Source organism: Chroicocephalus ridibundus, chromosome 3 (genome assembly GCF_963924245.1).
Source record: "Chroicocephalus ridibundus chromosome 3, bChrRid1.1, whole genome shotgun sequence".
Taxonomy (NCBI): domain Eukaryota; kingdom Metazoa; phylum Chordata; class Aves; order Charadriiformes; family Laridae; genus Chroicocephalus; species Chroicocephalus ridibundus.
The window spans coordinates 122,524,033-122,550,140 of NC_086286.1; the positions used below are offsets into that span (position 1 = coordinate 122,524,033).

At 43.5% G+C, this 26,108-nt stretch overlaps 1 protein-coding gene across 1 annotated transcript in view; it reads left to right on the plus strand.

Moving 5' to 3' along the window:
* Positions 1-24,776, plus strand: part of ADGRF5 (adhesion G protein-coupled receptor F5) — a 50,521-nt gene extending 25,745 nt beyond the window's left edge. Inside the window, exons 6-22 of the mRNA XM_063330610.1 lie at positions 295-573; positions 3,088-3,215; positions 3,685-3,743; positions 4,449-4,591; positions 5,385-5,585; positions 6,882-7,118; positions 8,459-8,623; positions 8,759-8,977; positions 9,234-9,452; positions 10,674-10,826; positions 12,140-12,336; positions 14,075-14,251; positions 15,671-17,041; positions 17,981-18,022; positions 18,121-18,180; positions 22,130-22,214; positions 23,378-24,776. Of these exons, the coding sequence (XP_063186680.1) occupies positions 295-573; positions 3,088-3,215; positions 3,685-3,743; positions 4,449-4,591; positions 5,385-5,585; positions 6,882-7,118; positions 8,459-8,623; positions 8,759-8,977; positions 9,234-9,452; positions 10,674-10,826; positions 12,140-12,336; positions 14,075-14,251; positions 15,671-17,041; positions 17,981-18,022; positions 18,121-18,180; positions 22,130-22,214; positions 23,378-23,457 (3,815 nt within the window). The 3' untranslated portion in view covers positions 23,458-24,776. The remainder of the gene's footprint in view (positions 1-294; positions 574-3,087; positions 3,216-3,684; positions 3,744-4,448; positions 4,592-5,384; positions 5,586-6,881; positions 7,119-8,458; positions 8,624-8,758; positions 8,978-9,233; positions 9,453-10,673; positions 10,827-12,139; positions 12,337-14,074; positions 14,252-15,670; positions 17,042-17,980; positions 18,023-18,120; positions 18,181-22,129; positions 22,215-23,377) is intronic.
* The last annotated feature ends 1,332 nt before the right edge of the window (positions 24,777-26,108 follow it).

The window sequence follows — 26,108 nt, forward strand, 5'->3', positions numbered from 1 at the left end:
AGGTAAAGTTTTAGGATCAGGCTTCACGTCTCCGTTCAATTATTTAAAAGTAATTGATCAGACTTATGCTAGTACCAGTCTGGTTCCCATTTCTGCTTAGTTATTTATAATTAGTATAGTAATATTTGGAAGGCATCAGATCATCACATTCGCATCATCCAAGTGAACTCAGAAGAAGAGCAACATTTAGTTGAGATCACTGGCATAAAGATACAGCAGGGTAAATATATATCACGCAATACGTTATGCCCCGTTTGCCATTCTCATCGTATTTCTCTGTCTGTCTGACACTAGTCTGTCTGCCCAGTGGTGAGAACAGCAGCTGTTGTTCTTGTGAAAGTGGATATGCCTGGCCAAGAGCGGTGTGCGGTGACTTGATAACCTGCCCTTCTGCCAGCCTAGCACCCAACCTGACCTGCCCTTCTGCCAGCCTAGCACCCAACCTGACCTGCCCTTCTGCCAGCCTAGCACCCAACCTGACCTGCCCTTCTGCCAGCCTAGCATCCAACCTGACCTGCAGCTACATGAGGGACATGCCTCTCAACGGGACTTACTGCAAGCCTCAGACTGCCGGTAAGGAGAAACAGCGCTGAACTTCATCATTGTACAACTCATATACTGGTTAGAAGACAGAACAGTGTTAAAGGTGTGATAAAGCAACACGTCAGGATTGAGCTGGCTACCACATTGCCTATGAATGTGGAAAGTCTGTAGAGATGGTCTAGAGCTCCTCTCTTTGTGATGTGGGTCCACCTTGACCCAAGTACTTGCAGATATTTAGTGCCATGCTGGAGCCCCAGCTTCTGGGGGCACTGATATGCCTCTTTGGGACTTTCAGCTTTCGCTAAGCAAAGAAAGTTTCGTCTCGTCAGATTTTCAGCAGAGGAACTTACAGATGTGATCAAAGTATGCCATAGTGCTCAAGAGAAGAGAAGGAACAAAAACCACCAGCATGTATCTTTTATTTGGTTGTATTTCACGACTCTTGTGACAAGGTGCCTGTGACTTTTTAGGAATCTGACTGATGACTGGACATTTAGGCTTGGCAGCAGTGGGGTTTCTGCATTCCGAGACAAACCCCCACGAGGCTCTGCCTCTTGTGATGGAGCAGCAGGTAGAGACCCCCAGAGGCAGCTCTAGGGCTGGAAGTCCAGTGCTGTCAGCATGCCTATTCTAATCAACGCTGCTTAGAGGCAATGCTTTTATCACAGGGCAGCCCCATACCATCGTTGCTATACTATTGCAGGACTAGAGCTAGTATCACTTCCGTGTGGAAGTCCCCCACTTCTTAGAAGTCCAGGGCACTGGGTACAATGCTCCTCCACTGCATGGTATGGACATTTCCTTAAATGAACCCATCTTGGAAATTTCCTGTATCTCTCTAAGCATTTTATATCCTTCTGTGGCCATTGATAGGTCTTCATCCAGAATATTACCCTCCCAAAGTCATTGAGGATTTTTCCATTCTTTTCAGTAAAATATAGGTGGACATTCATCCCGTGTAACTTTCACTATGTGAAAGTTAAGAATCTGATCTAAGTTATTCATCCAAACTCTCTATAACTGGAGCAATGTAGCAATTTAACCATTGTAGGGAAGCTGTCTATCACCTTCTGAATGTATCACCTTTTGAAGGTGTCTACAGCTTTGTATTAACTGGAGAGGGAGTCTAGATGTCTAGCAGACGCCAGGCAACTAAATTAGTTACAGAAAATTAGGGGAACCCCAGCTTTCCTACTATACAGATGAATCTTGGCAAGTTGTAAGATTTTGATTTAGGATGAGGATGGCTTCACCAAGGGCAAATTGTGCCGCACTAGTCTAGTGGTCCTATGGGATGGAGTGACTGCATTAGTAGACAAGGGAAGAGCTACAGTTGTCCTCTACCTAGACTTCTGTAAGGCCTTTGACATGATCCCCCACAACATTCTTGCTGCTAAATTGGAGAGATACAGGTTTGACAGATGGACTGTTAGACAGATAACGAACTGGTTGAATGACCACATCCAAAGAGTTATAGTCAATGTCTCAAAGTCCAAGTGGAAACCCATAACAAGTGGTGTCCTTAAGGATCTGTACTATTTAATATCTTCATCAATAACATAGACAGTGGGATTGAGTGAATCCTCAGCAAGTTTGCAGATGACACCAGGCTGAATGGTGTACTTGATTGACTAGAGGGAAGGGTTGTCATCCAGAGGAACTCTGACCACTCGAGGAGTGGGCCTGGGTGAACCTCAAGAAGTTCAATGACGCCAAGTGCAAGGTCCTACACCTGGGTCAGGGCAATCTCCGCTATCAACACAGGCTGGAGGATGAAGAGATTGAGAGCAGCCCTGTTGAGAACAACTTGGAGATACTGGTGGATGAAAACTGGACCCGAGCCGACAATGTGCGCTTGCAGCCCAGACAGCCAGTCTCCTCCTGGGCTGCATCAAAAGCAGAGTGGCCAGCAGGGCGAGGGAGGGGATTCTGCCCCTCTACTCCACTCTGGTGAGACCCCACCTGCAAAGCTGCATCCAGCTCTGGGGCCCCCAACATAAGCAGGACATGGAAATGTTGGAGTGGGTCCAGCGGAGGGCCATGAAGATGATCAGAGGGCTGGAGCACCTCTGCTATGAGGACAGGATGAGAGAGTTGGGGTTGTTCAGCCTGGAGAAGAGAAAGCTCTGGGGAAACCTTATTGCAACCTTTCAGTACTTAAAGGGGGCTTGTAAGAAAGATGGAGAAAGACTCTATTACCAGAGCCTGTAGTGACAGGACAAGGCCAATAGCTTTAAACTGAACGGGGGTAGATTTAGATTGGACATAAAGAAGAAATTCTTTACTGTGAGGGTGGTGAGACACTGGAACAGATTGCCCAGAGAAGATTGCCAGAGAAGCCCCACCATTGGAAGTGCTCAAGGTCAGTTTGGATGTTCCTGCTCACGGCAGGTGGGCTGGACTAGAAGACCTTTGAAGATGCCTTCCAACCCAACCACTACACGATTGTAAGATTCTATGATTAAGTTAGAAAGAGCTAAGAAATCACTTTGTAAGCATTGCTTTTGATTATTTTTACATTTATTTTTATGTTTTTCCTTACAGAATCATGTGGTATGGGAGAGCCCATTGTAATGGAAATGTCAGTCAGACTCGACAAAGAGTTTTGTGGTGATCTCAGCAATTCTTCTTCTGATTTATACAAAAAATACAAATATGACCTTGAAACAGCGGTAATGACTTCATTTTTCCATCTCTGAAGATAGAAAGCCCTCTAAGAAAGATCACATTTAACCTAAGTGTTGGGGAAATAGGGTGCACTGTCACTGTCTCTGTTGGGGAGCTGCAAAGCATGCAGCAGTGGTAGCCACGAAGTGGCTCATCTCCGTTGAAAGGCAATGACAATATTCCCATTCATTTTAATATGCTGGCCAAGAGGGAAGTATTTAGGAACCTTTTGCATCAAAAGTATGAAAGAAAAAAATCACATTATTGGTCCCAGCTTAAATCCACATGAGCACACATAGAATGAAGCAATCAACACAAATTTATCCCGTGACAGTGGGGAGAGCACGAGTCCTGGTCTATCAGCTATGCCACATGCCCTTACTCATATCAGTGTTGAATTGAGAGTTTCCTATTTTAAGCACGCTAGAGTAATATACAGAGGTCTTATGTCATGTAATATGTTTTTGTTTACAGTTTAACGCTAGCTACAGATGTTTACCAGGCTTCGTATCAGCAACAGTAACTGGTTTCATGTAAGTAAACAAATTCATTTTTTCCTGGAAGACACCAATCTTTTTGTCCAGTCTCAAGGAGACACGGGTCAGCAAAGACTACATTCTACTAGAATGTAGACAGAGTAGTCTACTAGACTACTCTGGCTAGAGCCCATGCCCAGTATATACAAACTGAGTAACAGTATAATAGCTGCAAAGGGAAGCCCAGCTATTAACAGGGAAATAGGATTGCGGGTAAAGTTCACTACTGTGCAAAAGTCCAAGAAACATAATCATTCGCCATCTGGATCTGAGCCTTTTGTGGGAAAGACTGAATTGCACCCAAAAGGGGAAAAGGATGCGATTAAACCTAACATCATCTCCCAGGTCATCAGGAAGACTAATTAGTACATTGACTCTGGATATAACATTGGGTCTGGATAAAAGAGATATAAAGTCCACACATATTTAAATGCAGCTGTATTTTAGGTTTTCTAAGGGAATTTTACTAGAAATAGACAGCAGATGAAGGAGATGTCACATAAAGGTGTTCTTACTTTGGGAAGAGCTATAGCACAACCTGCTTGTTTACCAGAGCAAGTCTTGAGTCACAACAGGAGCCTTCACAGGTGAGCCCTGTGAAGCCTTCCTAGCCATGCAAGATGGGTCACCACAACATAGAAACCCCTCTAGTTTTCAAGGATATTTAATTCTGGTGCTTCTCTCGTTCTTGTATCTGTTTAGGCCTGGAAGTGTTTTTGTGAACTACGAAGTAAAAGCGGGAGCAGCAAGCTTCAAACAGATAGCAAGTGCCAACAGAATTTTACCACAATTTCTAGATCCATTCTACCAGCTAAACCAAGATACCATCACAAGAAAAATAACTAGTAAGATTAAAGCTCTCTCAGTATTTTCCTTCGTCCTTTACTTTAGTATTTCTAGCCTGAACCATGTAGCTGCCTTGTACTGTTGATTATTTGACACTGGACCTTCAAAAAACATTTCTTTCTCTGGCTGTTTCGTTCCACCCTGTGCCACCAAAGCTGAGAACTTACATGAGATGGCCAGGCATGCAGTACCTCCCATGGAAAAACCAAATCCTTACAGATACTCCACTGAACCCTGAGACAGTCGCCCCACGGGAGAGAGATTGAACACCCTTGAGTTCACCTCCAGAACTGAGGCAGCTCTTAGCATATCAGGCTGCTGGCTCTTCCCACTTCTTCAAACAAAAAAATAAACCTCTTGCGGTTTACATGAAAACAGGTTCCCTCTGGCTTCCTTGGCACATTTTCCATGCTGCTGCTGGAGAGTGTGTTAAAATTCTCTTGCCTGATGAAGTGCCCTGGAGGTGCCGTGCTCTGAGCGCGCTGAGTGCTGGACTCTCTGTCTCAGAGGATTACTTTAATCCGGTTGCTTCTCCTCCCAGTTTACCTCCTTAGAAAGTAGCGGTGGTGTTAATAATTCTGTCTCTCTTCATAAAATCTTCAGGGATCTTTGGCGGACAAAGATAGTAGAATAATACCTTGCGGGAAAATCACATAGCTTTATCAGAGCCCTGCAACTAATGCTGCCTGCATATTAATTGTGAAGCACCTAGGATTCCCATGAGATGAAAGACACCACGTAGACCTGAGTGGAAATTACAATAATGCAGAATGTTCCTCTTTGTCTTCCCAGATCAGACAAACTTCACTGTGATTCCTGAAGACATTTTTGAAGGAGATACGGTAAGACTGATTTGTGAGATAAATTCAACATCTGAGAATGTGACCTGGTATCATGGCGATCAGATTATCTCAACCAGCCCCCCAAACTCAACGGACAGGGGAACCTCAAGGTCGATTCTTGAAATTGCCAACATTACAAGCAAGAATCCTGGTACGTTATTCTATCGTTAAAAAAGCAGACGTAATTCTCTAACGTGTCTACTGTGGCTAGTTCTATAAAAAGCAAAGAGGAATGCAGTGACTGCATTTTCCTAGAGTAAATGTGAAAAAAGCACTGTCCCTCATAATTTTCCTGTTGTTCTTTTTTTTTTTTCCTTTTCTTTAATGAACTACATACTGACTAGCATTGCCAGTAGGATGGGAACAGACTGAAGTGACTATACAGGCCTCAGTATTCTCAGTGCCAGGTTTCACTGCCATATCACAGCAGACAGCGGTGACTACATGGCTGTGAGGCCTTCCCACCCTTCTGGTGTGGTAACTTGAGGCTGTGGTTGAATTGGCCCTTGATGGTCCTTTGCCCCCTTTGCAAACATAACCTAGCTAATCAGAGCTCGGAGTTACAGTTTTTCAAGTGTTCATATTTAGAGTTTTTAAGAGGTAAATTGGTGGCATTTTGCTGGGAGGAGTTATCAGGGAAGTTATCATGTACTAGCAGAGCTCCCACTCAGTTCCTCTCTTGGGACCATGAATTTTACATTCAACTTCAAAAAGGGTAGCCAGTGACCAGGTATTTGGGCATGTTTATGGGTGGTAGGAGTCTTGGCTCCAAACTTCTTTGGGCTAAGAATGCCCTGAACCTTGGTGTCTCCACTCCTGTGAAAGTGGCCTACTCGCTTGCTATCCCAATGGGGAAGGGCAACCCACGTACCTGAAGTACGAGGGAAGTTTGGAGCTCTGATTACCAATTTCAGAAGGAAGCCTGGCTGCACCCAGGAGACAAGTGCCTGAGAAAGCAGCTGATAAATACTCCGCTGTCTTTGTCAACACCTTCTGAGCAGTGTAGGCGCCTGCATTCAGAGTGCCAGCTCTTGTGGAGTCTACCATGGGCCTCTCTCTCTCACCCATTCTGTGTAGGAACCTTTTGCACAGTCAGTCTACATTCTTACCATGACATATTGCTGCCACATGGGCTATGGGCAATATACAAATCCCCAAAATACACACTCAGCCAGATTTTAAGTATCTCGGTCCCCGAGTGCTGTCTTCACAAGTACCCATCAACACTGAAGCTGCTTAATCTGGATATGTTTGGCACCAGCAGTTTGCAGAGAGCATACTGCGGCTGACCTGGGGGTATGTTTTGATTAGAAAGTAGCAAAGCCACTGCAGAGCAGGGAGATGTGAAAACCAGGTGTGGAAGTAGCTCCCAGCTCCTATCTCCAAATGTAGAGGGAAAAACAGCAGAACGTGTTCTTGATGTTAAGATGCTGCCTATGCTTTACAGATTCCTACAGCTGCGATTTCACAAACAGAAATCATCAGTTTCACACACTGTTATACCATGACACGAAAACAATAACAATCTCTCAGCTAAACATCACTCGAAACGTAAACAACATCACTGTTGTATGCAACCGTCCTGAAATGCAGAATAACAGTTCTCTGCTGTCCTGCTGTATTGACAAACACTTGCCATCACTTACTGGTGACTGGAAAGTAAACGGAGAAATCAATATTACAGGTAAGATTAACAAAAATTGTTTTTCACCTGCTAAGTCGGTTTGTTCTTCAAAGATCTCCTAGTTGGACACCCCAGAGGCCAAGTCCTAGGACGAACACAGGATGTGCTCTAAAGGGGGCGTGTGGGAAGGACGTTCATCCGAACAGTGTGGTACAGACTCCATGTGTCTTGTACAGGTGCCAGTGGGATTCTGGCCATCTCCATTCACTGTGCAGACATTGGTGCTTAAAACTGTGCCATCCTGGATAGAAACAGCTGCCTGGACCAGCATCATACCATTTGTTTTCCAAAAAGCTTATTTCTGCGTTTCCTAGTCTTGCGAGCAAGGATGAGTGTATCAGTCTCTACTACTATCCTTGGGGTATGAAAAGCTTCTGTGTGCCACATACCAAGATTTGGCAACTGAGAGACGCAGGTGGTACGCTTTAAAACAGCTAAATAGCGACTGCACAGCTTCCCTCTTCACCTGTAGTTGTGATACATCACGCGCCAGTTGAGTCAGTGGCATCCCACAAGGCTTTACTTATAATGTGAATATAGCGTTAATAAAGCGCCAAGTAAATGTGTTGCAGAGTTACAAAATAACATCGACAGAAACGCTCATAAATGTCTACGAACCATAGTCATAAACAGCCTATTGCCCTCTTAATATTTTATAGGTATGGATGAACTATTTACTGTTAACCCTTTGTTAAAAACAAAATTTATCAGAAAGCTGGGCAGGAAAATGAGAGAAAAGCTTCAATCCTGTAATGAGCTGTTTTGGCCTCGATTCCCTGTGGCCAGGCTTCCCCCCAGGAACTCTGCTCTCATGCCAAATGCACGTCCAGATGCAGCATGGGGCAGCTTTAGTGGGATTTTCCCCTTATAGCTAACCCAGCACTCTTCAGATTTGAAGTTGAATGACTGTCAAGTACCTCCAAGTGTTAATTTCAAAATAAGATTACCCTGAAATCCATAGTATTTGCTCCTGTTTTACTTATTTTATTCGTCCTAAATATTCCAGATAATGAGGTTAGACTGAACCAGAATATTCTTCATTTTGGCTTATCGTGAGGTATCCAGGCAATGTTGCTACTCTCAGTTAGACTGGTTTTGGCAGTAGGTGACCAGCAATGCGCTGAGAGCCATCTTCAGGCCTTCGGAAGACCAACTGTGAGTGTTGCCAGACTAAAAGACATGAATGAACTTTAGCAATGATGAGTTAAAAATGCCATCCTGTCAAAGGTTACATGCAAACCCACAAGGTTTTCCTTAGCTGGAGTGATTCCTCCTGAGTTCCAGAGCCCTGGTATTTTTGGACACCCGTAGCCCTTCAAGGAATGCTTATTTCTCTCTAGGACAATCCAGTTCCAGTGGAAATTGCACCGAATACAAGCTCAACATCACGGAATCACTGTGCCCACCGGAGAAGTCAGATACAGTGACGACATATACGTGCGAGCTGCAGACTGGACACGGTGCCAGGAGCAGTCAGAACATCAGCGTGAGGTACCTCCGGGCAGGTGAGACTCGGGTAGCACCAAACAGACCATCAGCTCGTCAATGCCTAGGTGGCCTCTGTGGTACGTGTCATTTGCAAGCAAATGATTATAACAAGTGACTCTCGATAATATGACATTTATCTTGTGTTGTCTTAGCCGATGTAACAGTATCTTCAAGCGTAAAATCATCAGTTTCCGAGGGATATGAATTCAATGTAATGTGTGAAAGTGACATGAGCAATTATGAAAATATCAGTTGGAAAATCCAGTCTGGAAACGAGACAAAAACAGTCGACTGTGATAAGTACATCACAAATAACAGATCTGCAGGCACATCTCTGCTCAAAGTGGATGCTGCCACACAGGACTGGAATGGTGAGTCGACCTGGTTTGTATTGGCTATAAAAGCAATGAAATCCCCGTACCAGATCATTACAGCATCCCTAGCCCTGCAAATCACCGTGAAGCGTGGCCACAGTAAATAAAGAGTTAAAATTATAACTGCTGGAGGGCAGCAAGACGTGATGCTGCCAGCAATATTGTACTTGTTCAGTATTGGGGCTCATGACCATGCAAAAGCCAAGGGGCACTTCTGTCGACTGAGACGTAGTTTCTGTGTTGCTTCTTTCAGGCACCTACATCTGCACATTCTCCCAGAAGTACTGGAACAGTTCTGCCAATATGACAATCGAGGTTATTTCCCTGCCTCTGAAGCAGGACATCCTGAGAGACCCCATTAGAGCATATATACAGTGCAAAGTGCAGCAAGCCCTTCAGTGCTGCATAAGTACTGACACTGTGGAAGACTACACTGTTAAATTCGTGGTTCAACAAACTGAATTTGACGCTGGTAAGGATCAATAAACCTGCATAGTTGCACTGTGTCACAAAACCAGAGGGTTTCTTTTTCGTTTTCAGTTAGGTCCGTGTAACCAATTCATACTTACTACTATTATGACAACCCACAAGTACTCCTGAGAGTGTGAGAAAAGGGAAATGGGCTTTTTTTAGGATGGTTTCCATGCCTGGGGAGCATGGCTGAGATTAATAGAAGAGCAACTGAAGCCCCTGCTGTAGAGATAAACACATAATAGGTAAATTCAATGTTTGGTTTGCCTTGCCAGGCAGTGAGAAGTGAGCATCCTCATCGCTGTTCAGATTACAAATTGATGAACTCCATTTATTTGTTTTTATCTTCCACTCTACCACTTTTTTGAACTGAGTATCAAGGCAATGTTACTTAAGAAGATGATGTACTAATTCATGAAAAATGTAGAGTGACACATTAAGAACGCAATTCAAAGAACTATTCTATTTTCTTCAAGGATACAGGTAGCATATCTTTAACAGCACAAAAGTCCAGGCTTCTATGTCTTCAGATTTAGGACAGTTCTGCAGCTTCCCTGGCATGTTTTTATAGACCAGAAGTTTTCAGGTGGGTTACAAAACAGTTAATTTGAAAAAAAAAAAGAAAAAAGCAATGAAAAACCACCTAAACTACCCCACAAAACATCCCGGAGTGCCAAAACAACAAGGCTGAAGTGTAAAGCAGGTGGAGACTGAGGGGTCCTTCGGTTGCTCAGAAAAATGCCAAGATCTTCTTGGAAAAGATTGCAGTCAGGAGCCCTCAGGCACAGGCACGCTGAAAGCAACGGGAGTGGGGTACAGATCCTGATTGGTACAATCTACAAATTCAAAAGAACCATATAAGCACAGCAAAAGAGTATCCTACCCTAAATGAAACGCATTTGGCACAAGAAGAACCAAGAAAAGTCTTCTCCAAAATGGTTTCTAAAGTAAATTTTGGTTCCTATGCAGTAAAAGAGGATTTGGCCAGGATTTGCTCATATACGAGTGATTGAAAAGGTACTGATCATGCAGCAGCTGCCAGAAGGTTTATTAAGTGGTGAGTAAGAGACAGAGATCAGTATATAGAATGGAAATTTTTCCACAAAGGAAGGGTTTTTTTTCTCTAGGACCCGCAGAAAAGGAAGTTTTGCAGAAGCTTTCTGCTGTCTGCTCACCGATTGACCCCAAACCTGTCTTAACCTACCTTAATCCTTCCATACAGTGAAAAAGGGAAAAGGAAACTCGACTTGCTACATGTACAATTACACAGAAGCAGAAGGCAGCACAGACAAAACTCTCACAGCGTATTGCAAGTTTATTAACCGCATTGGACAGGAAGTCAACAGTGAAAATATAACACTGCACGTGATATGTGGTAAGAAAAAGGTTACTATTTAAAGCTGTTAAATAGGAAATCTCAGTACCTTTGTTAAATCAGATGCCACAAATTTATCACCGGTGACAGCTAACAGGAGCAGGTTTTGTTAGCCATGAATTTTTGTCTTCTTTTTTGACAGGAAATTTTTAAATACAGAGGAAAATATCAATTTTGCTGAAATTAAATGAAAAAAATAAATTCACTGTATTTGACAGTGGCCTCGGTATGTTCCCAAGCAGTTCTAGTTCAGTCATCTTCTGTCCCTACTTCCTTCTGGTGCAGTCTGCCCTAACCAGCTTTGTCGCCTGTGTTGAAGGGTGGTCATGCATCTCCCAGCTTGCAACAATTTAGCAAGGATAAAAGATTGGGGTGCTTCGGGAAGGAGTCATCTAGCTTAAGAAGTCAGTCTGCGGGGCAGCATATCCACTTTAAACACAAGAATGCCAACCTCCATGAGGTGTTGCAGAGACTTGGGCAGACCCAGCTTCCAGTCAGCTCTGCAGGAGATGTTGGGTAATTAGAATTCAACAATTCTAGAATTCAACAATTCTAGAATTCAACAATTAGAATTCAAGAATTCAACAATCAACAATTCAGGCAATTGTTAAATCCAATTTTGATGTTTAGTTTTGACCAGAGTTTGGATATTTCAGCTTCTTATTCTAAATTGGAAAGAAATAAATGTTGGACATCCACATAATGCAGAAATGTTGGGTTTTTCCACGGTAGTGGTTCCTACTGTTGAATCACTATATCTGGCCAGATTTCACTCTCTTAGGCAATAAAAATGCAGACAGTTTATTTACTTTAATCAGCAGGTACTTACTGATATGACTAACCCAATTAAAACCAATTAGCAAGAATAATCAGTTCATCAAAAAGGTGCCGGGGCCTCACTACCAATGTCTTAATGAGTTTCCTATTAGTGCCACAGCAGCACTGAGTCCCTTAGCAGAATAAACTTCGTGTGAATTACTGTTCACATCACAGTCAATACAATCCCACTCCACCCCTACCTAACCTTGTAATCTAGCAGACATATCCCACAACTTTGGGTATAGGTTTGTTGATTTCATTCAATATTCAAAACCAAGGGGCTTTATTCAATTTACTTTCTAATTTCATGATTCCAAAAAATTGGGAATGCAAGACATATACACCCTAAAAGGTCATAATTAATGAAGAGAGCAAGCTGAAATTCTAACTAATTTAAAGACCTCTGAACTTTGGGAGATCACAGGTTTGATGGGGGTAAGTTATTCATCTCCCTGCTTCTTAGTTTTCTACCTCTATGCTTTTTCTCCATACAGGTACCAAAATTTCCTGCTCAGGCAGCATTGGGATTGGAAGAGAAGGGGACACATCAGTAAAGCCATGCTATGACTCAAATAGCCCAAATGGTTTTACCCAAGGCAATATAACTTACAAGTGCTCCCACAAATCATGGGAGCTTCAAAGCAATAACTGCCTGTCTGTGCCAATAAGCGAGCTGCTGAGTGGTGCCGAGGTAACATTTATGAGTTTTCTAGAGGTTGGGGGTGGAGGTAGTAGGAGAGAGCAACAATTTTTGTTGAACCTTTTTTTGCTTAACATAACCTAAAATATAGGAAGCATTCAAAAATCAAAGATTTAATTAAAACTGTCTTTTAAAAGATATCAAGAATGATTGGCTATATCTACACAAGTCAGCAAAAGAGGCTAGGTCCCCTTCTCTGGCTCAGAGGGCACGTCATACGGCGTGGCTAACATCCACACACATGAACGTTCTCTCCCCCAGACAAGGTGGCCTTATTTGTAGCGTCCAGCAGGAGCAATGGCTGTCCTGGGGTGTTCCCTGAACCACGCCTGGGCATCGCCTCGGTGAACGCTAGTTAGCACTAGCCCAAACCATGCTACAGAGTACACCAATGATGCAGTAGGGACAGCTCTGGGCCACTGCCCAACCTCAGACCCAGGCCCTGTTCAGTGTGCCCCGTTCCACCACTCCAGTTCACAGATAGGTGCCAGGCCTCAGTTTTTAGCCTAGGTCTCCTATCATAGTGCTCTTCCCTTCTACAAACCGTCCAGAGTCACCCTTCTCTCAGTGAGGTTAGATGAGAGCAATTATCTTTCTTCCATCAAATACTTACTACATTTATTTTAGTAAATTAGGCACAGCAAGGTCCCAGGCAGAGGTACAGCTACTTAATTATGCATTTTCTTAACTTGACAGATTTTTCCCTACTATGGTTTGGGCCCAGGCCAACTATTTTCTCCAAAAAAATTTCCAGGAGCAGTCTGCGAGTTAGCACAGAGAGACCACACTCAACAAGCAGTTGGGATATCATGTTTGGTATCCTGTCGGGACAATCCTCATTGTCAATACAGGCTGGGGGATGACATGATAGAGAGCAGCCCTGAGGAAAAGGACTGGGGGGTACTCGTGGATGAAAAGCTGATCATGAGCCAACAATGTGTGCTTGCAGCCCAGAAGGCCAATTGTGTCCTGGGCTGCATCAAAAGAAGCATGGCCAGCAGATCCAGAGAGGTGATTCTGCCCCTCTACTCTGCTCTGGTGAGACCCCGCCTGGAGTCCTGTGTCCAGCTCTGGAGCCCTCAGCACAAGAAGGACATGGACCTGTTGGAGCCGGTCCAGCGGAGGGCCACGAAGATGATCCAAGGGCTGGAGCACCTCTCCTTTGAAGACAGGCTGAGAGAGTTGGGGTTGTTCAGCCCGGAGAAGAGAAGGCTCCGGGGAGACCTTATAGCGGCCTTCCAGTACCTGAAGGGGGCCTACAGGAAAGCTGGGGAGAGGCTGTTTGCAAGGGCATGTAGTGATAGGACGAGGGGCAATGGTTTTAAACTAGAGCAGGGTGGGTTTATATGAGACATGAGGAAGAAGTTCTTTACAATGAGGGTGGTGAGACACTGGCCCAGGTTGCCCAGAGAGGTGGTGGAGGCCCCATCCCTGGAGACATTCAAGGCCAGGCTGGATGAGGCTCTGAGCAACCTGATCTAGTTGAAGATGTCCCTGCTGACTGCAGTGGGGTTGGACTAGATGACCTTTAAAGGTGTCTTCCAACCCAACACATTCTATGATTGTATGATTCTCTGATTCTGGAGGGTCAGAGAGTTGAATACTACCAGCATGTCTAGAATGACCCTGGCTCTCTTTATTTTACTAGTATAGGGGTAGCCATTTTGAAGGAGGATCAAGTTCCAGGCAAATTGCACACAATGTAATGTATTGTTATTTTCTGTTCCAGTCCTTGGTCAACAGTCCGGACAGAAAACAAAAGCTACCTGGATACCTTGAAGAGCTTAGGAGTACGACCAAAGAGCAGGAAAACACATTGAACCATCCTGCAAACCTAGGCGCAATCGTTGACATCATGGATATGATCTCCTCTATCCCAGTAGAGGCGAAGAATGACTCTATTCATGTAAGGTTTTATTTTAAGTCTTACCTATACTTATTAAGCCCTTTGTCCCCCTTTGTCACAGAGGATGACATTCTCCCTGAAAAAAATTAACGGGGTCAGAAGCAGAAAAGTATTAAGGGAATGAGATGAAATGACTGCAAAGATGAAATGACTGCAAAGATACAGAAGAGTTTATAAAAAGCCAAAATGATGAAGACAAGGAGCTTATGCATGAAAGAGAGACTGCTGTATGCTTAGCAACTAGATCTTCTGGGGACCCATAAATGTCTCTAGCATTCTAAGTTAGAGGAAAGGACAAGGAACAATGGCTGAAAAATTAGACACGTGGCCACGATGTGCGTTCACAGCCTAGAAAGCCAGTCATATCCTGGGCTGCATCAAAAGCAGAGTGGCCAGCAGGGTGAGGGAGGTGATTCTCCCCCTCTACTCCAGACTGATGAGACCCCACCTGCAGTGCTGCATCCAGCTCTGGAGTCCCCAGCACAAGGAAGCAGGTCTTCAGGATGGCCACAACAATGATCAGAGGGTGGAGCACCTCTGCTATGAGGACAGGCTAAAAGAGTCGGGGTCGCTCAGCCTGGAGAAGAGAAAGCTCTGGGGAGACCTTATTGCAGCCTTTCAATACTTAAAGGGGACTTATAAGAAAGGCAGAGAAAGACTTTTTTACCAGAGCCTGTAGTGACAGGACAAGGGGCAACAGTTTTAAACTGAACGAGGGTAGATGTAGATTGAGCATAAAGAAGAAATTCTTTACTGTGAGGGCGGTGAGACACTGGAACAGATTGCCCAGAGAAGTTGTGATTGCCCCATCATTGGAAGTGTTCAAGGCCAGGTTGGATGTCCCTGCCCTTGGAAGAGGGGTTGGACTAGAGGACCTTTAAAGGTCAAAACCATTCTGTGATTCTGTGATTCTATGAGTAGGAGCAGAAATAGAAAATAAGGGACAAAATATGGATCAGGATCAAGCAAGGAAAACTAATTAGATGTTAACAACAAATGAATGGCAAAAAATATCTTAGAAATACTTGGAAACTTTGATTGTGTGGTGCAGAGGAAAAGCACTGCTCTGAGCAGAAAAGTGCAGAGACTTGATGTTTTGTATCTGGAGAACACTGCGTGAGAGAGAGTGAGAAATCAAAGATAGCAAAAAGGCTGAAAAAGAAGGGAAAGAAGGCTGGAGAAGAAAAAAAGTACTAAGTAATATGTAAAAAAAGTCACACAGCTCCACTTTTGGAAACCTTAATTTGAAAACAGAGTATGCAGAGGGTTAACAACTGAAGGTTTCACATGGATTGAGCAAAATAAGAAAATGCTGGGCCTTTTCAAAAGTCAATTCTGGGACCATGCAGAAATTACCATCAGAAGCAAAGATAATTTTTATGGGATTTCAGTAACAGCATTATTCTGTTGTTATTCCAGAATTTCCTTTCCACTGTGGACATTATTGTTGCTGATTCCACACATAAAGCTTGGGAAGACCTGAATAAAGGGAACAAACCCAGAAGTTCTTCATTGCTGAATTCAATAGAAAATTTTTCCCAGAACCTCCAACCAGTTAATAATAACATCCCTCACATCTCTGTAAAAACCCTTCAGCTACAAGGTATAGTTGTCACAGAAAAAAGCACAGATTATAATAAGACCTTCCGCAGTACAGAAAACCTCACAGTTAATGTGTTCATTGGTCAAACTGACGTTCAGACTCTAAACAAAACCTCAGCCATTGTCAGTGTGATGTACTCAAACCTTGGACCTATTTTGCCCCGGAACAAGACCCAATATGTGAACGGCTTACTGATAACAACAACTGTGGGCAGCAACAAAATCCAGAAGTTTGATATTAATATGACCTTTGCAAAGAAAAAGACATCTCTAAAGACTCCCCAGTGTGTCTTTTGGAACTTCACACTCAACGAACAAAGAGGGGGCTGGGATACTCAGGGTTGCACAGCCACATGGGAAGAAGACAATTATGTCAATTGCTCCTGCAATCACCTGACATCATTCTCCATTCTAATGTCAGCTGATACAACCCACCCGGATAACATTGAAAATCATATTACCTACATTGGCCTGGCCATTTCAATCTTGAGTTTGGTGACCTGCATTATAATTGAATCCTTAGTCTGGAAATACGTGACAAACAACACAACCTCCTACATGCGCCATGTCTGTATACTCAACATAGCTACATCACTCCTGATTGCTGACGTTTGGTTCATTGTCACTGCTTCCATCAGAGACCAAAACCAATCGACGAGCACAAGTATCTGTGTTGTGGCCACCTTCTTCATCCATTTATTCTACCTGTGTGCCTTTTTCTGGATGCTCAGCCTGGGCCTCATTCTTTTCTACAGACTGGTTTTCATCTTGCATAACACAAGCAAGACCACTCAGAAAGCAGTGGCATTCTGTCTGGGATACGGGTGCCCCTTTGTCATTGCAGTCATCACCATTGCTGTCACACTGCCAAGGAACAATTACACCAGAAAGGGTGTCTGCTGGCTCAACTGGGAGGACAGCAAAGCTCTCTTGGCCTTCGTCATACCTGCCCTGATCATTGTGGTCATGAATTTGTTCATCACTGCAGTTGTTATAATAAAAATACTAAGACCAACTATTGGGGATAGGTCAAACAGGCAGGAGAGGAAGTCTTTGTTTCACATTGGCAAAAGTATGGCCATCTTGACACCACTGCTAGGCCTCACCTGGGGATTTGGCCTTGCCACCGTCATCAAAAACAGCCATCGAGCTTTCCACATCCTCTTTGCTCTGCTCAATTCTTTGCAGGTGAGTTACACATATGTATAGTTTTGTTTTCTCTATGACCATTTAACACGTAGTGACATTCTTGCAGTGCTGTGCTTGGAGGGGGAATAAAAACAGTTTGGGAAAGCTCTAGGTTGCCTTACACATCCTTACTCCCAAAAGGCTCTTTGGAAAACCATTCCAGGAATTCAGTGGTATTTCATGTTCTCAGCTGCCTTAACAGATGTGCCTTATAGATAAAGCTGACATAAAGATAAAATCCAACTTGGCCAGTAGATTTGGGAAGAACTTCATTCTGGAAGATCAGGAAAATAGCCCTACTGTGTTCAGGTGGGCAAGCTTTAGCATGTCTGGTCTCATTTACAGTGCATCATGTTATGCTCTTGTGGGTTCAAGTAATGGAGGAGTATGAGCAACAGGAAAGTCATCAAGAACAGCTAAGTAGTACTAATAATAAAGAGAAGAACTAAGCAAAATACACATAATTGAAAGTTTTCAGTTAGTATGACTTTTACAACAACATGTTTAGGTGGCCAGTAGGATCCCAATACAACGGGATTTCTTAAGGACACAAGTTACATATACTCTGTCTCTTAAGAATGGCCTCAAAATTGTATACTCCAGATCAAGCTCTCTTGCCTTTTATATTGTGAGCCTCCTAGCTTACCGGGGGGTATAAGCAGGGCATGTCTTCCATACACAAAGGTCCCTTGTTCCAAATATGTTTAGTGCTAGCAAACTACCTCTGTCACTTTTGTAGACTAGATATGCACACAGTTTAAAGAGACCAGGCCTGGAGAACTCATCAGCAGTCCATTAAGTAAGACACAGTTAGAAAATGGCGTCTATCAAAGAGTTCAGAGTTTAAACAGTCAACAGGGACAATGTGTGAGATAACTATGAGGTACTACAATTAAAAGGTTGGTGTCATCAACCTGCATGTAATTATCTGTCTCCTAGGGATTATTCATTTTGGTGTTTGGGACTCTCTGGGACAAGAAGGTAAGAATTCTAACTATTTCTTATATCATGTGAAAAAACTGTTGGAATTTGAACATAATAGCTGTATTTACTGATTGATTATTTTTTTTAACAAATAGATACAAGAAGCCCTGCTGAAGAGGAATTCAATGTCCAAATGGAGTTCACAGCAAACAAAGGTTAGAACCTTGACCTAAGAATGTATCTCAGAGTTACTTGGAGGAGTCTAACATTCTCCAAGTGTCTTTTAAGTCAAGTGCACTTTATATTCTGAATTATCTATTAGAACTAGTCAGAGAAAGAGAAGACACTAGCAACATAAATATGAATATACCCCCTTTTTCAAAGTTCATTATTTCACCTATAATTGGTAAAAAATGAGAAGGAGCTTGGTGGACACTTGCTGTAAATTCAACAAGAAATAAACCACAAAAAGTAACTGAAACTTTAAGCTAGAAAACAGAAAAATTCAGCAGCACTGTTATTCATTCACAATCTAAGAGAAATGCAAAGGGAACTTTCTAGGGGAAGATGCCCATCAGCTGTGAGCAGGAAAGGATGGAGATGTCACAACTTGAACTCCTGAGACAAGGAGACAGTTTAGTCTGCTCTTTATGCTGGGAACAGAAAATGGGAGGAAGTATGAAAATTTTGTCAAAATCATGTCTATATGCAGCAAAGACTCAGATTTCAATGACAAAAGATAGAACATAAATGAATGTGGTTCTGGAACCGAGTGGCCTGGACACATTCCTAGAAGAGGAGAGACTTGGTTCCCATACCCAGCAAATTCCTGCATTTAACCCAAAATATTCAGTGCCTGAAAAAAATGAAATAAAGTTGCAAACAGGGGCTGAATTCTTAAGGAAGATCCTGGAAAGATTCTCTTCCTTCTGTAGAGACTTTCTCTGGCCCAGTGACTCTTGCACTCATCTCTGCCTTGAAGCACAGCTTGAACGAGCATCTGGAAATGCCTCTGCTCAGGATAAGGATTCGCATTAAAGGGGAAACCAGTTCCATGACCATCTTTAGAAGAAATACACCATCCAGTTTGATACTTAAGGACCAAACCTGGCCCCGATGAGTGGCAGATTCAAAGCAAGCAAAGGAGACATAGACGTCCTTCCTCCTGGCCATTGTGGATGTTTGATGTTTTCCTGTATGTTCTTACAGTTTACTTGATTTTGTGTAAGCTTAATAGGCTGCTAAGGGCTGTTAAACACCAGGGTCTTGCCTCTGCCTCCAGAAGTCCTTCTATCCCTGACAGACAGAGATGGAAAGAACACTCTGAAGATGTGCTGCTACAAACTCACTTTGCTTTAGTAAAACTCTTCCCTGGGGCCTCTGCTATAGCCCACGTTGGACAAGAGGCAACTGGGCTAGAGGATCCTTGTATCCAACGAAGTGCAAACCTGCTTATAGCGTTAAGCAACCACCACCCACTAGAAAGGCTGGGGAACGGTCTCTCAGTGTGAACAAAGGAGGAAAAACACACAATTAACTGCTTTTACAATGAGGCTTGACAAACACCTTAAGGCAGAAGTTAGGAGGCCAACCGCACAGGGCGGTCATAGGCTCAGTGACCCAAGACGTGTCTTACAGCCCTAGGAGAGGGCCAAGAGCTGAGGCTGTGGCCTAATATTCACCTCACAAAGAACTCTGCTGGTTGAAGACACGTTGCAGCTACAGAGCTGTTTGTTATCCTCTTCCCGCCGATGACAAAGGTGTGTTCATCTCTACAGGAATAAGATACCTCTATCTGGAATGGCTGCATGAGGATGAATAACTCTGTGTATCCTAACAAATAAATGCTTGTTTCCACTTGCACTTCTGCATTTATAAACCCTCTAAACCCTCACCGAAGATGCCATGCCAGGATGGGTAAGGGATTGATGGCATCATAATCTAACGACGGTCACTTGGGGTAGAAAAAGAAAATCATCATATATGCTAGCATCATTCTTATATGACAACAGAGCTTAGTCTTATATTGGTGTCTGAACAGGGTTTGTTCAGAAAAGCCTGTAGAGGTATTGCTAAAGAACTGGGAAGCAAACTTAACAACCAGCATAATTAAGACGGATGGGTACATAGCCTCAAAGGAATTAAGGAGTCCATTAAGGCTGGACTGTCAGCTCAGAGGAGCAGCATTGGCTCAAATCACTCCAACTTCTACAAGAATCACAGAATTGCTGAATTTGGAAAGTACCTGCAGAGATCACTGGGTTCATACCACCCTCCCACTCAGAGCATGGTCAGCTCCAAGGATGGAGACTCCACAATCTCTTTGTGCAGCCTTTTCCTGTGTTTGACCACCCTCACAGTGAAAAAGTTGCTTTTTAAGTAGGATTTCCTGTGTTTCTATTTGTTCCCACCACCTCTTGTCCTTTCGCTGGGCACAAATGAGAAAAGTCTGGCTCTGTCTTCATTCCCATCGCCTCTCGTCCTTTCACTGGGCACAAACTAGAGAAGTCTGGCTCTGTCTTTACTCCTTTCCAGTCAGGAGGCCCTCAGCTTGTCCCGGTGCATGGGATTGTTCCTCCCCAGGGACAGGAGAACTTTGCATTTCCCTTTGCTGAACATAAGGTTTCTGCCATCCCCTTCCTCCAGCCTGTTGAGGTCCTTCTGAATGACAGCAGACTCATCTGATCGATCAGCCGCTCCTTCCAGTTTTGCATGACTTTGCACCATCTGCAGACTTGGTAAGGGTGCACTTTTCCCATCATCTGTATCATTAATGAAGATGTTAAACGAGTACTGGACCCAGTCGTGACCTCCGAGCATGTCCCCTCCAGCAACGTGCTGAAGGCCCTGGAGGAGGCAGCCTCTCATTAGCCGGGCAGAGCAGACCTCTAAGTTTTAAGTGCTCCAACCAACTGCCACATTCAGACCTTGTGTCAGGATAAGACAGGAAAGATACAGTTTCTGCCTCGCTTTTCTTCATTTAGGATCCCCAGAATCATCCACCTGGATTTTTTTAACTGGAACACCAAGTATTCCGTCTTTTTCTGCAGGACGATGACTCCTGGAAATCCAGGTCTGGGAATATTTCCTAACACACTTTAGGAGCCATTTATCCATTCCTTCTTTTGGGCTTGAAAATGACTTCTGCTCAGTGTGGTGCTATTCTGACTGTGAGAAAAATTCTGTTTTCCGAGGAAACTGTAAGGAAGGCAGGAATAACTGATACAACTGTCATTAAGCATGTCAGTTTCTTCATTCCCTCCTGTACTGACACATCCAGCAGAATAAAGTAGAGACAACAAGTTGTTAAGTCTTGGACCCCGATTCTGAATTCCTTTTCAGACAGAATCTCCTGGGCCAGACGCTTCCAACTGTGGAAGCTGCTCCAGTCAGTGGGAACTGGCATATTTCCTTGGAAGTTCTGCTGATAAGGAATAAACAAAACAAGATAAAAGTCTTTGATCAAATTTTTTAGATGTGATTCATTTACCTTCTTCCTCTACCACCTTATGGTATCAGTGACAATGCACAAAACTGCCTAATTTCCCCCACATGGTATAACCTAATGAACAGAGAGGGACTGAACAGAAAAAGCTGTATTTTCCATGATTTTTTTTAATACATCTTTTGGAGGAATCCCATTAAACTCTCAAACCACTCCAGAACTAAAAAAGAAACTTCATTTCACCAGCAAAGGTTTTCTTGACCATCCAGACTGCGGAGAGTTGTGTTCCAATGCCCTCTAGTGTGTCAAATTAGATTTGCGTCTGATTATCTCAGGCTATTGGCCTTCAACGACCATCCCCAAGCATATGAATCTTAGATTTCTGGCTACCTTAATGGATAGACTCCTTCAGATAAGGAACCAGAACTCTTTACTGTCTAATATGACAGACTCGGGAGCCTAAGCCATGTTCCCTGGCCAACAGTTAGAGACAGGCTGTTTGCATCCTATAGTATCTTTTAAAGATTATCATCTCCTTCATCGCCATCACAAACACGCAAAAGGGTGAATTTGATGCCCCGCAAACATCTAACTTGTCCCTCTGGGGATTGCCTGCTTGTACTACTGAACAACATTTTATTGTAACCCTTTTTTCCCCCCTCAGTGTGGCTACAAAGGAAGTTCTGACCTTTAAAAAAAAGCAATTTTCTCTTTTACAGTCATCGTCCCTGATCCTGGTGACACCCATGCTTGCTATGAGCTATCCATTTTCAAGAACCTTTAACAACTTATGCGGGAAAACAGGTATGTGACAATAGATCTCTCCTACTCAAGCACAAACAAGGTTTTGCCTGCGTGGTCTCTCTCAGGGTCAGTCTATCCTGGTATCTATCAATCTGTTTGTCCATCCATCCATCCACAGATGGCATTTCATCTTCTAGTCTGAAGGAACTGTAATAAGTCATTGTAATCACTAGCATAATTGCTCATGATTGTAGCATAATGCTAGCAGCATAATTGTGAACACTAAAAGAAGTATTGGGTGGTGGCATGTGTCAATATCTCTAAAACACTCTAATTGAGCTGTGTTTTGAGCTTAATGATATCATGACACAGTGCTCCCCAGTTCATTTACTGTTCATGTACTCTTCACCACCTTGGAGTTGTATCTCTTCAAAAGTTCTGGCAGTTATTTTATGGATGTCATCATTTCAGTTATGACTGTATTTTGCAAGAAGCATTGCTGAAAATATGAGTAATTTCATTCTTCATTGTGCAATCTTTGCATCCAACCCTTGCTCAGAGAAGATGGCGACATTGGGTCAAAGTGGGATATGAAGGCATTTCATGTAGGCAAGCAACTGCTTTTTAAAAGTCTCTTTATTAGTCAGGTAATGGAAGAAGAAGTTGGTCCGTCACTGTGCTACAGGAAGTTTACACGAGCACACTAGCCAGGTACATTAGATGCACTAGATACACTAGCCAGATACACTTGGGAGACCACCCTCAAGAATGAGACGTGCCCACAACTGCCTCCCATGCCGCTGCCACTTGAAACTCACACATTATTATTAGTGCTCTCTGCCACACACTGTTCTTGGGCTCTGAGCACCTGGGTCTTAGTTTAGGGCCTCGTGGTCACATGAGGGAGGGAGCTGGGATTCATCTCAAGAGCACGTGCTCTAGACACGTCCCCATGCTCAAGGAAGACAACGGAGTCCCTCCATTTGTGTAAATTATTAACCTACAGCATGACAGTCAGTTCAAGCTGACATATTCTGGCTGAGTCATCAAACACGTTGATTTCTGTGATTGCTGGTATTGCTGTAATCCAGCTAGTATCAGGGCTGCAGACCAAGTCAAAGCCACCTGGGTCATGAGGACAGGTCTAACTGTCCTTATTTTGCAGTGCCAACATGTCCCACACTGTCTGTCCTTATGTCCAACCACTGTGCTTTGTTTTGCAGGAAAATACAGAGTATCATCTTCAGAGCCATCCAGCGCTTCCTCTGAAAACACTTCCAAGTCATATTCTTTGCTTAACTGAGGCACTGCAAATGCTAAATCACGTAATTCTGAAAGGACCTCTGCCCTTTCCAAGACACATGCGAAAAGCACCTTTGAGTGAGTCACCAAGAAGTGGGCTGCTTCACTCTGACTAAGCTGTGCCTTGGTGCATTCTTCTGGAATAATCATTTCTGGTTAAGGTGTAAGGCAGGGAAGCTTTGAGAAGTGGAATTTTACAGGGGCTGCCAATCCCAGAAGAGATGACAAGATGTTTCAAACTTGGAATGATTTGAAGGCCTTCAAGTGCTGGGAAAGACATTGGGGGTGAAGATTTCCCAGCCTTTAAGAGGGTGCTTAGCACTATGCAGTACTGAGCCATGAATTGTAGTGCTATAGACAGCTGTTTGCCAGTGGTTTTAGTATTTCCGCTATCAACGCTCTGAATGATTCCAAAGGCCTGTGTAGATACACCAGTACCTCATAGCTTCTCTCCTGCCTTCATATTAGAGCCTGGAAAGGCCATAGGGTATAGTGCTCTCCACTTTCTACTCAAGATTTTCTGGAATCAAAGATTCACAGCTGAGAAAGTCCAGTTCAGATCTTCACTTTTGACTTAGATAAAATGAAGACCGTGATGATTCCTGCGTGGTCTTCTTTCAGATGGAATGTACTGCAAGCTCCATGTGGCACTTTTTTTTTTTGAAGAAAAGGAAGCTTTATATCCTAACAATAATTGTCCTTCCCTTGATATGTAATGTGGTAAGACAGAGATGGTTGCTGCCCTCTACCACAGAGTGGACTGCCTTTATTTAATGCATAGTAGTGTTAAGTATGTGAGGAGTCTCTTGTGTAAAGTCTGTATATTTGGGTCTCCTCTCAGAGGAGAATCGCACTTGGAGTGCTCAGAAAGTCAACTCTGCAGTGAATATAAACCATCATGTGCCAGGCAGGATGAAAGGTTTTATATAAATTATTGCTCTAATACTACATTTGTGGAATCAGTTATTTCCAAGCCCGTGTACCTTTAAAGGCAGGACTCCTGTCTTAAGCAGAGGGCTATGAGAGCGCCTGCAAAGTATTTACAGCACACACAAAGGTTACAAAACTTAATGTAAAATATGAGAGACGGAATCATGAAGATTTAGATTTGAGGCCAATATCAAATACTGCTGTCAGGTAGTACAGTCCCATTTGGTTGTTAGGGAATCAGGCCTATGTTTACCAGTGGGGAACCTGTTCCCAGGACTTCGGGATGAACCAGGATGGGAAACTGTTGCCTACTTTTGCAGGCATGTGTGATGGTTTGGTATGGGGACGTGATGATGACTGAAGACAATACACAAGCATCAATCAAATGTATTACATATTTTGAAAGCAATTTCTTTTTGCTTGAAGATGTAGATATAGTACTAGAACTAGAAAACAGAGATTAAGAAATATTTGAAAATCCAGAATCTCTTTGAACTGCATGGCCAGTGGAAACTTGAAAATCAGACCTTCCAAAATTTGCCTTTGGAGAGCCATTTGGCCTAACCCACTCTGGAATTACCTTATGCAATATTGACCTGCTGCAGAACCATTGACTCCCACTGAATTAGAATAGGCTTTACATAAACTGGGAAGTATGAATCCCTGTAGACGGCACAGTCCCTCCACATCTTACCTCTGTAGACAATTCACCTCCAAGGTTTCACCACGTTTAGCAAAGCGTGGGTCTCAACTGTATGTGAATGAGAAATCAGGATGTGATGCTGAGCTGTCTGGCACAGAAGGGACATCTTTGGGTAGATCTTCAACAACAAGGTTCTTGCCAGTGTCACAAAAGACATGACAGTTCACAAAAGAGAAGCAGGTAAGAAATTAACTGTGCCAGTCTCAAAGACTTGGGGCAAAGGCTGCATTTGTATTTGTATATGGATCAAGATAAAATGGGAGAGAAGAAAAGGTGGGAGTACTGAATGGAGGAAGAATGGCAAACACATGGCAGCAACAACCCCATACCCCTCCTACCCACTGGCAGCAGCAAGAGCTAAGTCTTTGGCACAGGCAAGGTGGGCAGTGGGCTCACCAATAGCTTACTCCCCTCAGGAGCCCGGAATTTTGGGAAGCTGGCTGGTTTTGGGTAGCTGGTCCAATCCTTCCCTTTGTCCTCATTAAAGCCCAGACCCCTCCATTCACCCTCCGTCCTGAAGTGAGGGCTGTCACAGGGCTTGTCTCCTGATGATAGCTGTCACTCATGGACCTCCCCCTGTTTAACTGGAAGGCACTAAATTAAAGCACATCATTGCAACAAAAACCTACCAGGTTCACCTAGTCTCTGGAAAGGGTGGGAGCTCTCCCTCACTCACCTTTTATAGCATTGGGTGGAGGACAGTCACTACTTTGTCACCTTCCTCTGATTTATTCCAGCTCAGGAAAAATAATGAAGGAAGGGATTGTGGCATGCAGGTTTCTGAAGCACAAGCCTGCCTTCTCTCACACTCCTTGCTTAGAGTTTTTGGATTGTAACAGTTGCTGAACAACTCTTACACGTGCTCCAAGCCCAGATTTCACCCTTCATTCCTTAAAGACTTTGGGAACCTTCGATATGAACAATACAAAGAGCTCAGGTCCATTTTATCCACGCTACAATGGCCAGTGAAAATCGATGTGCCCCAGAACTGGGGTTTACAGGTGTGGAGTTCTGAGTCT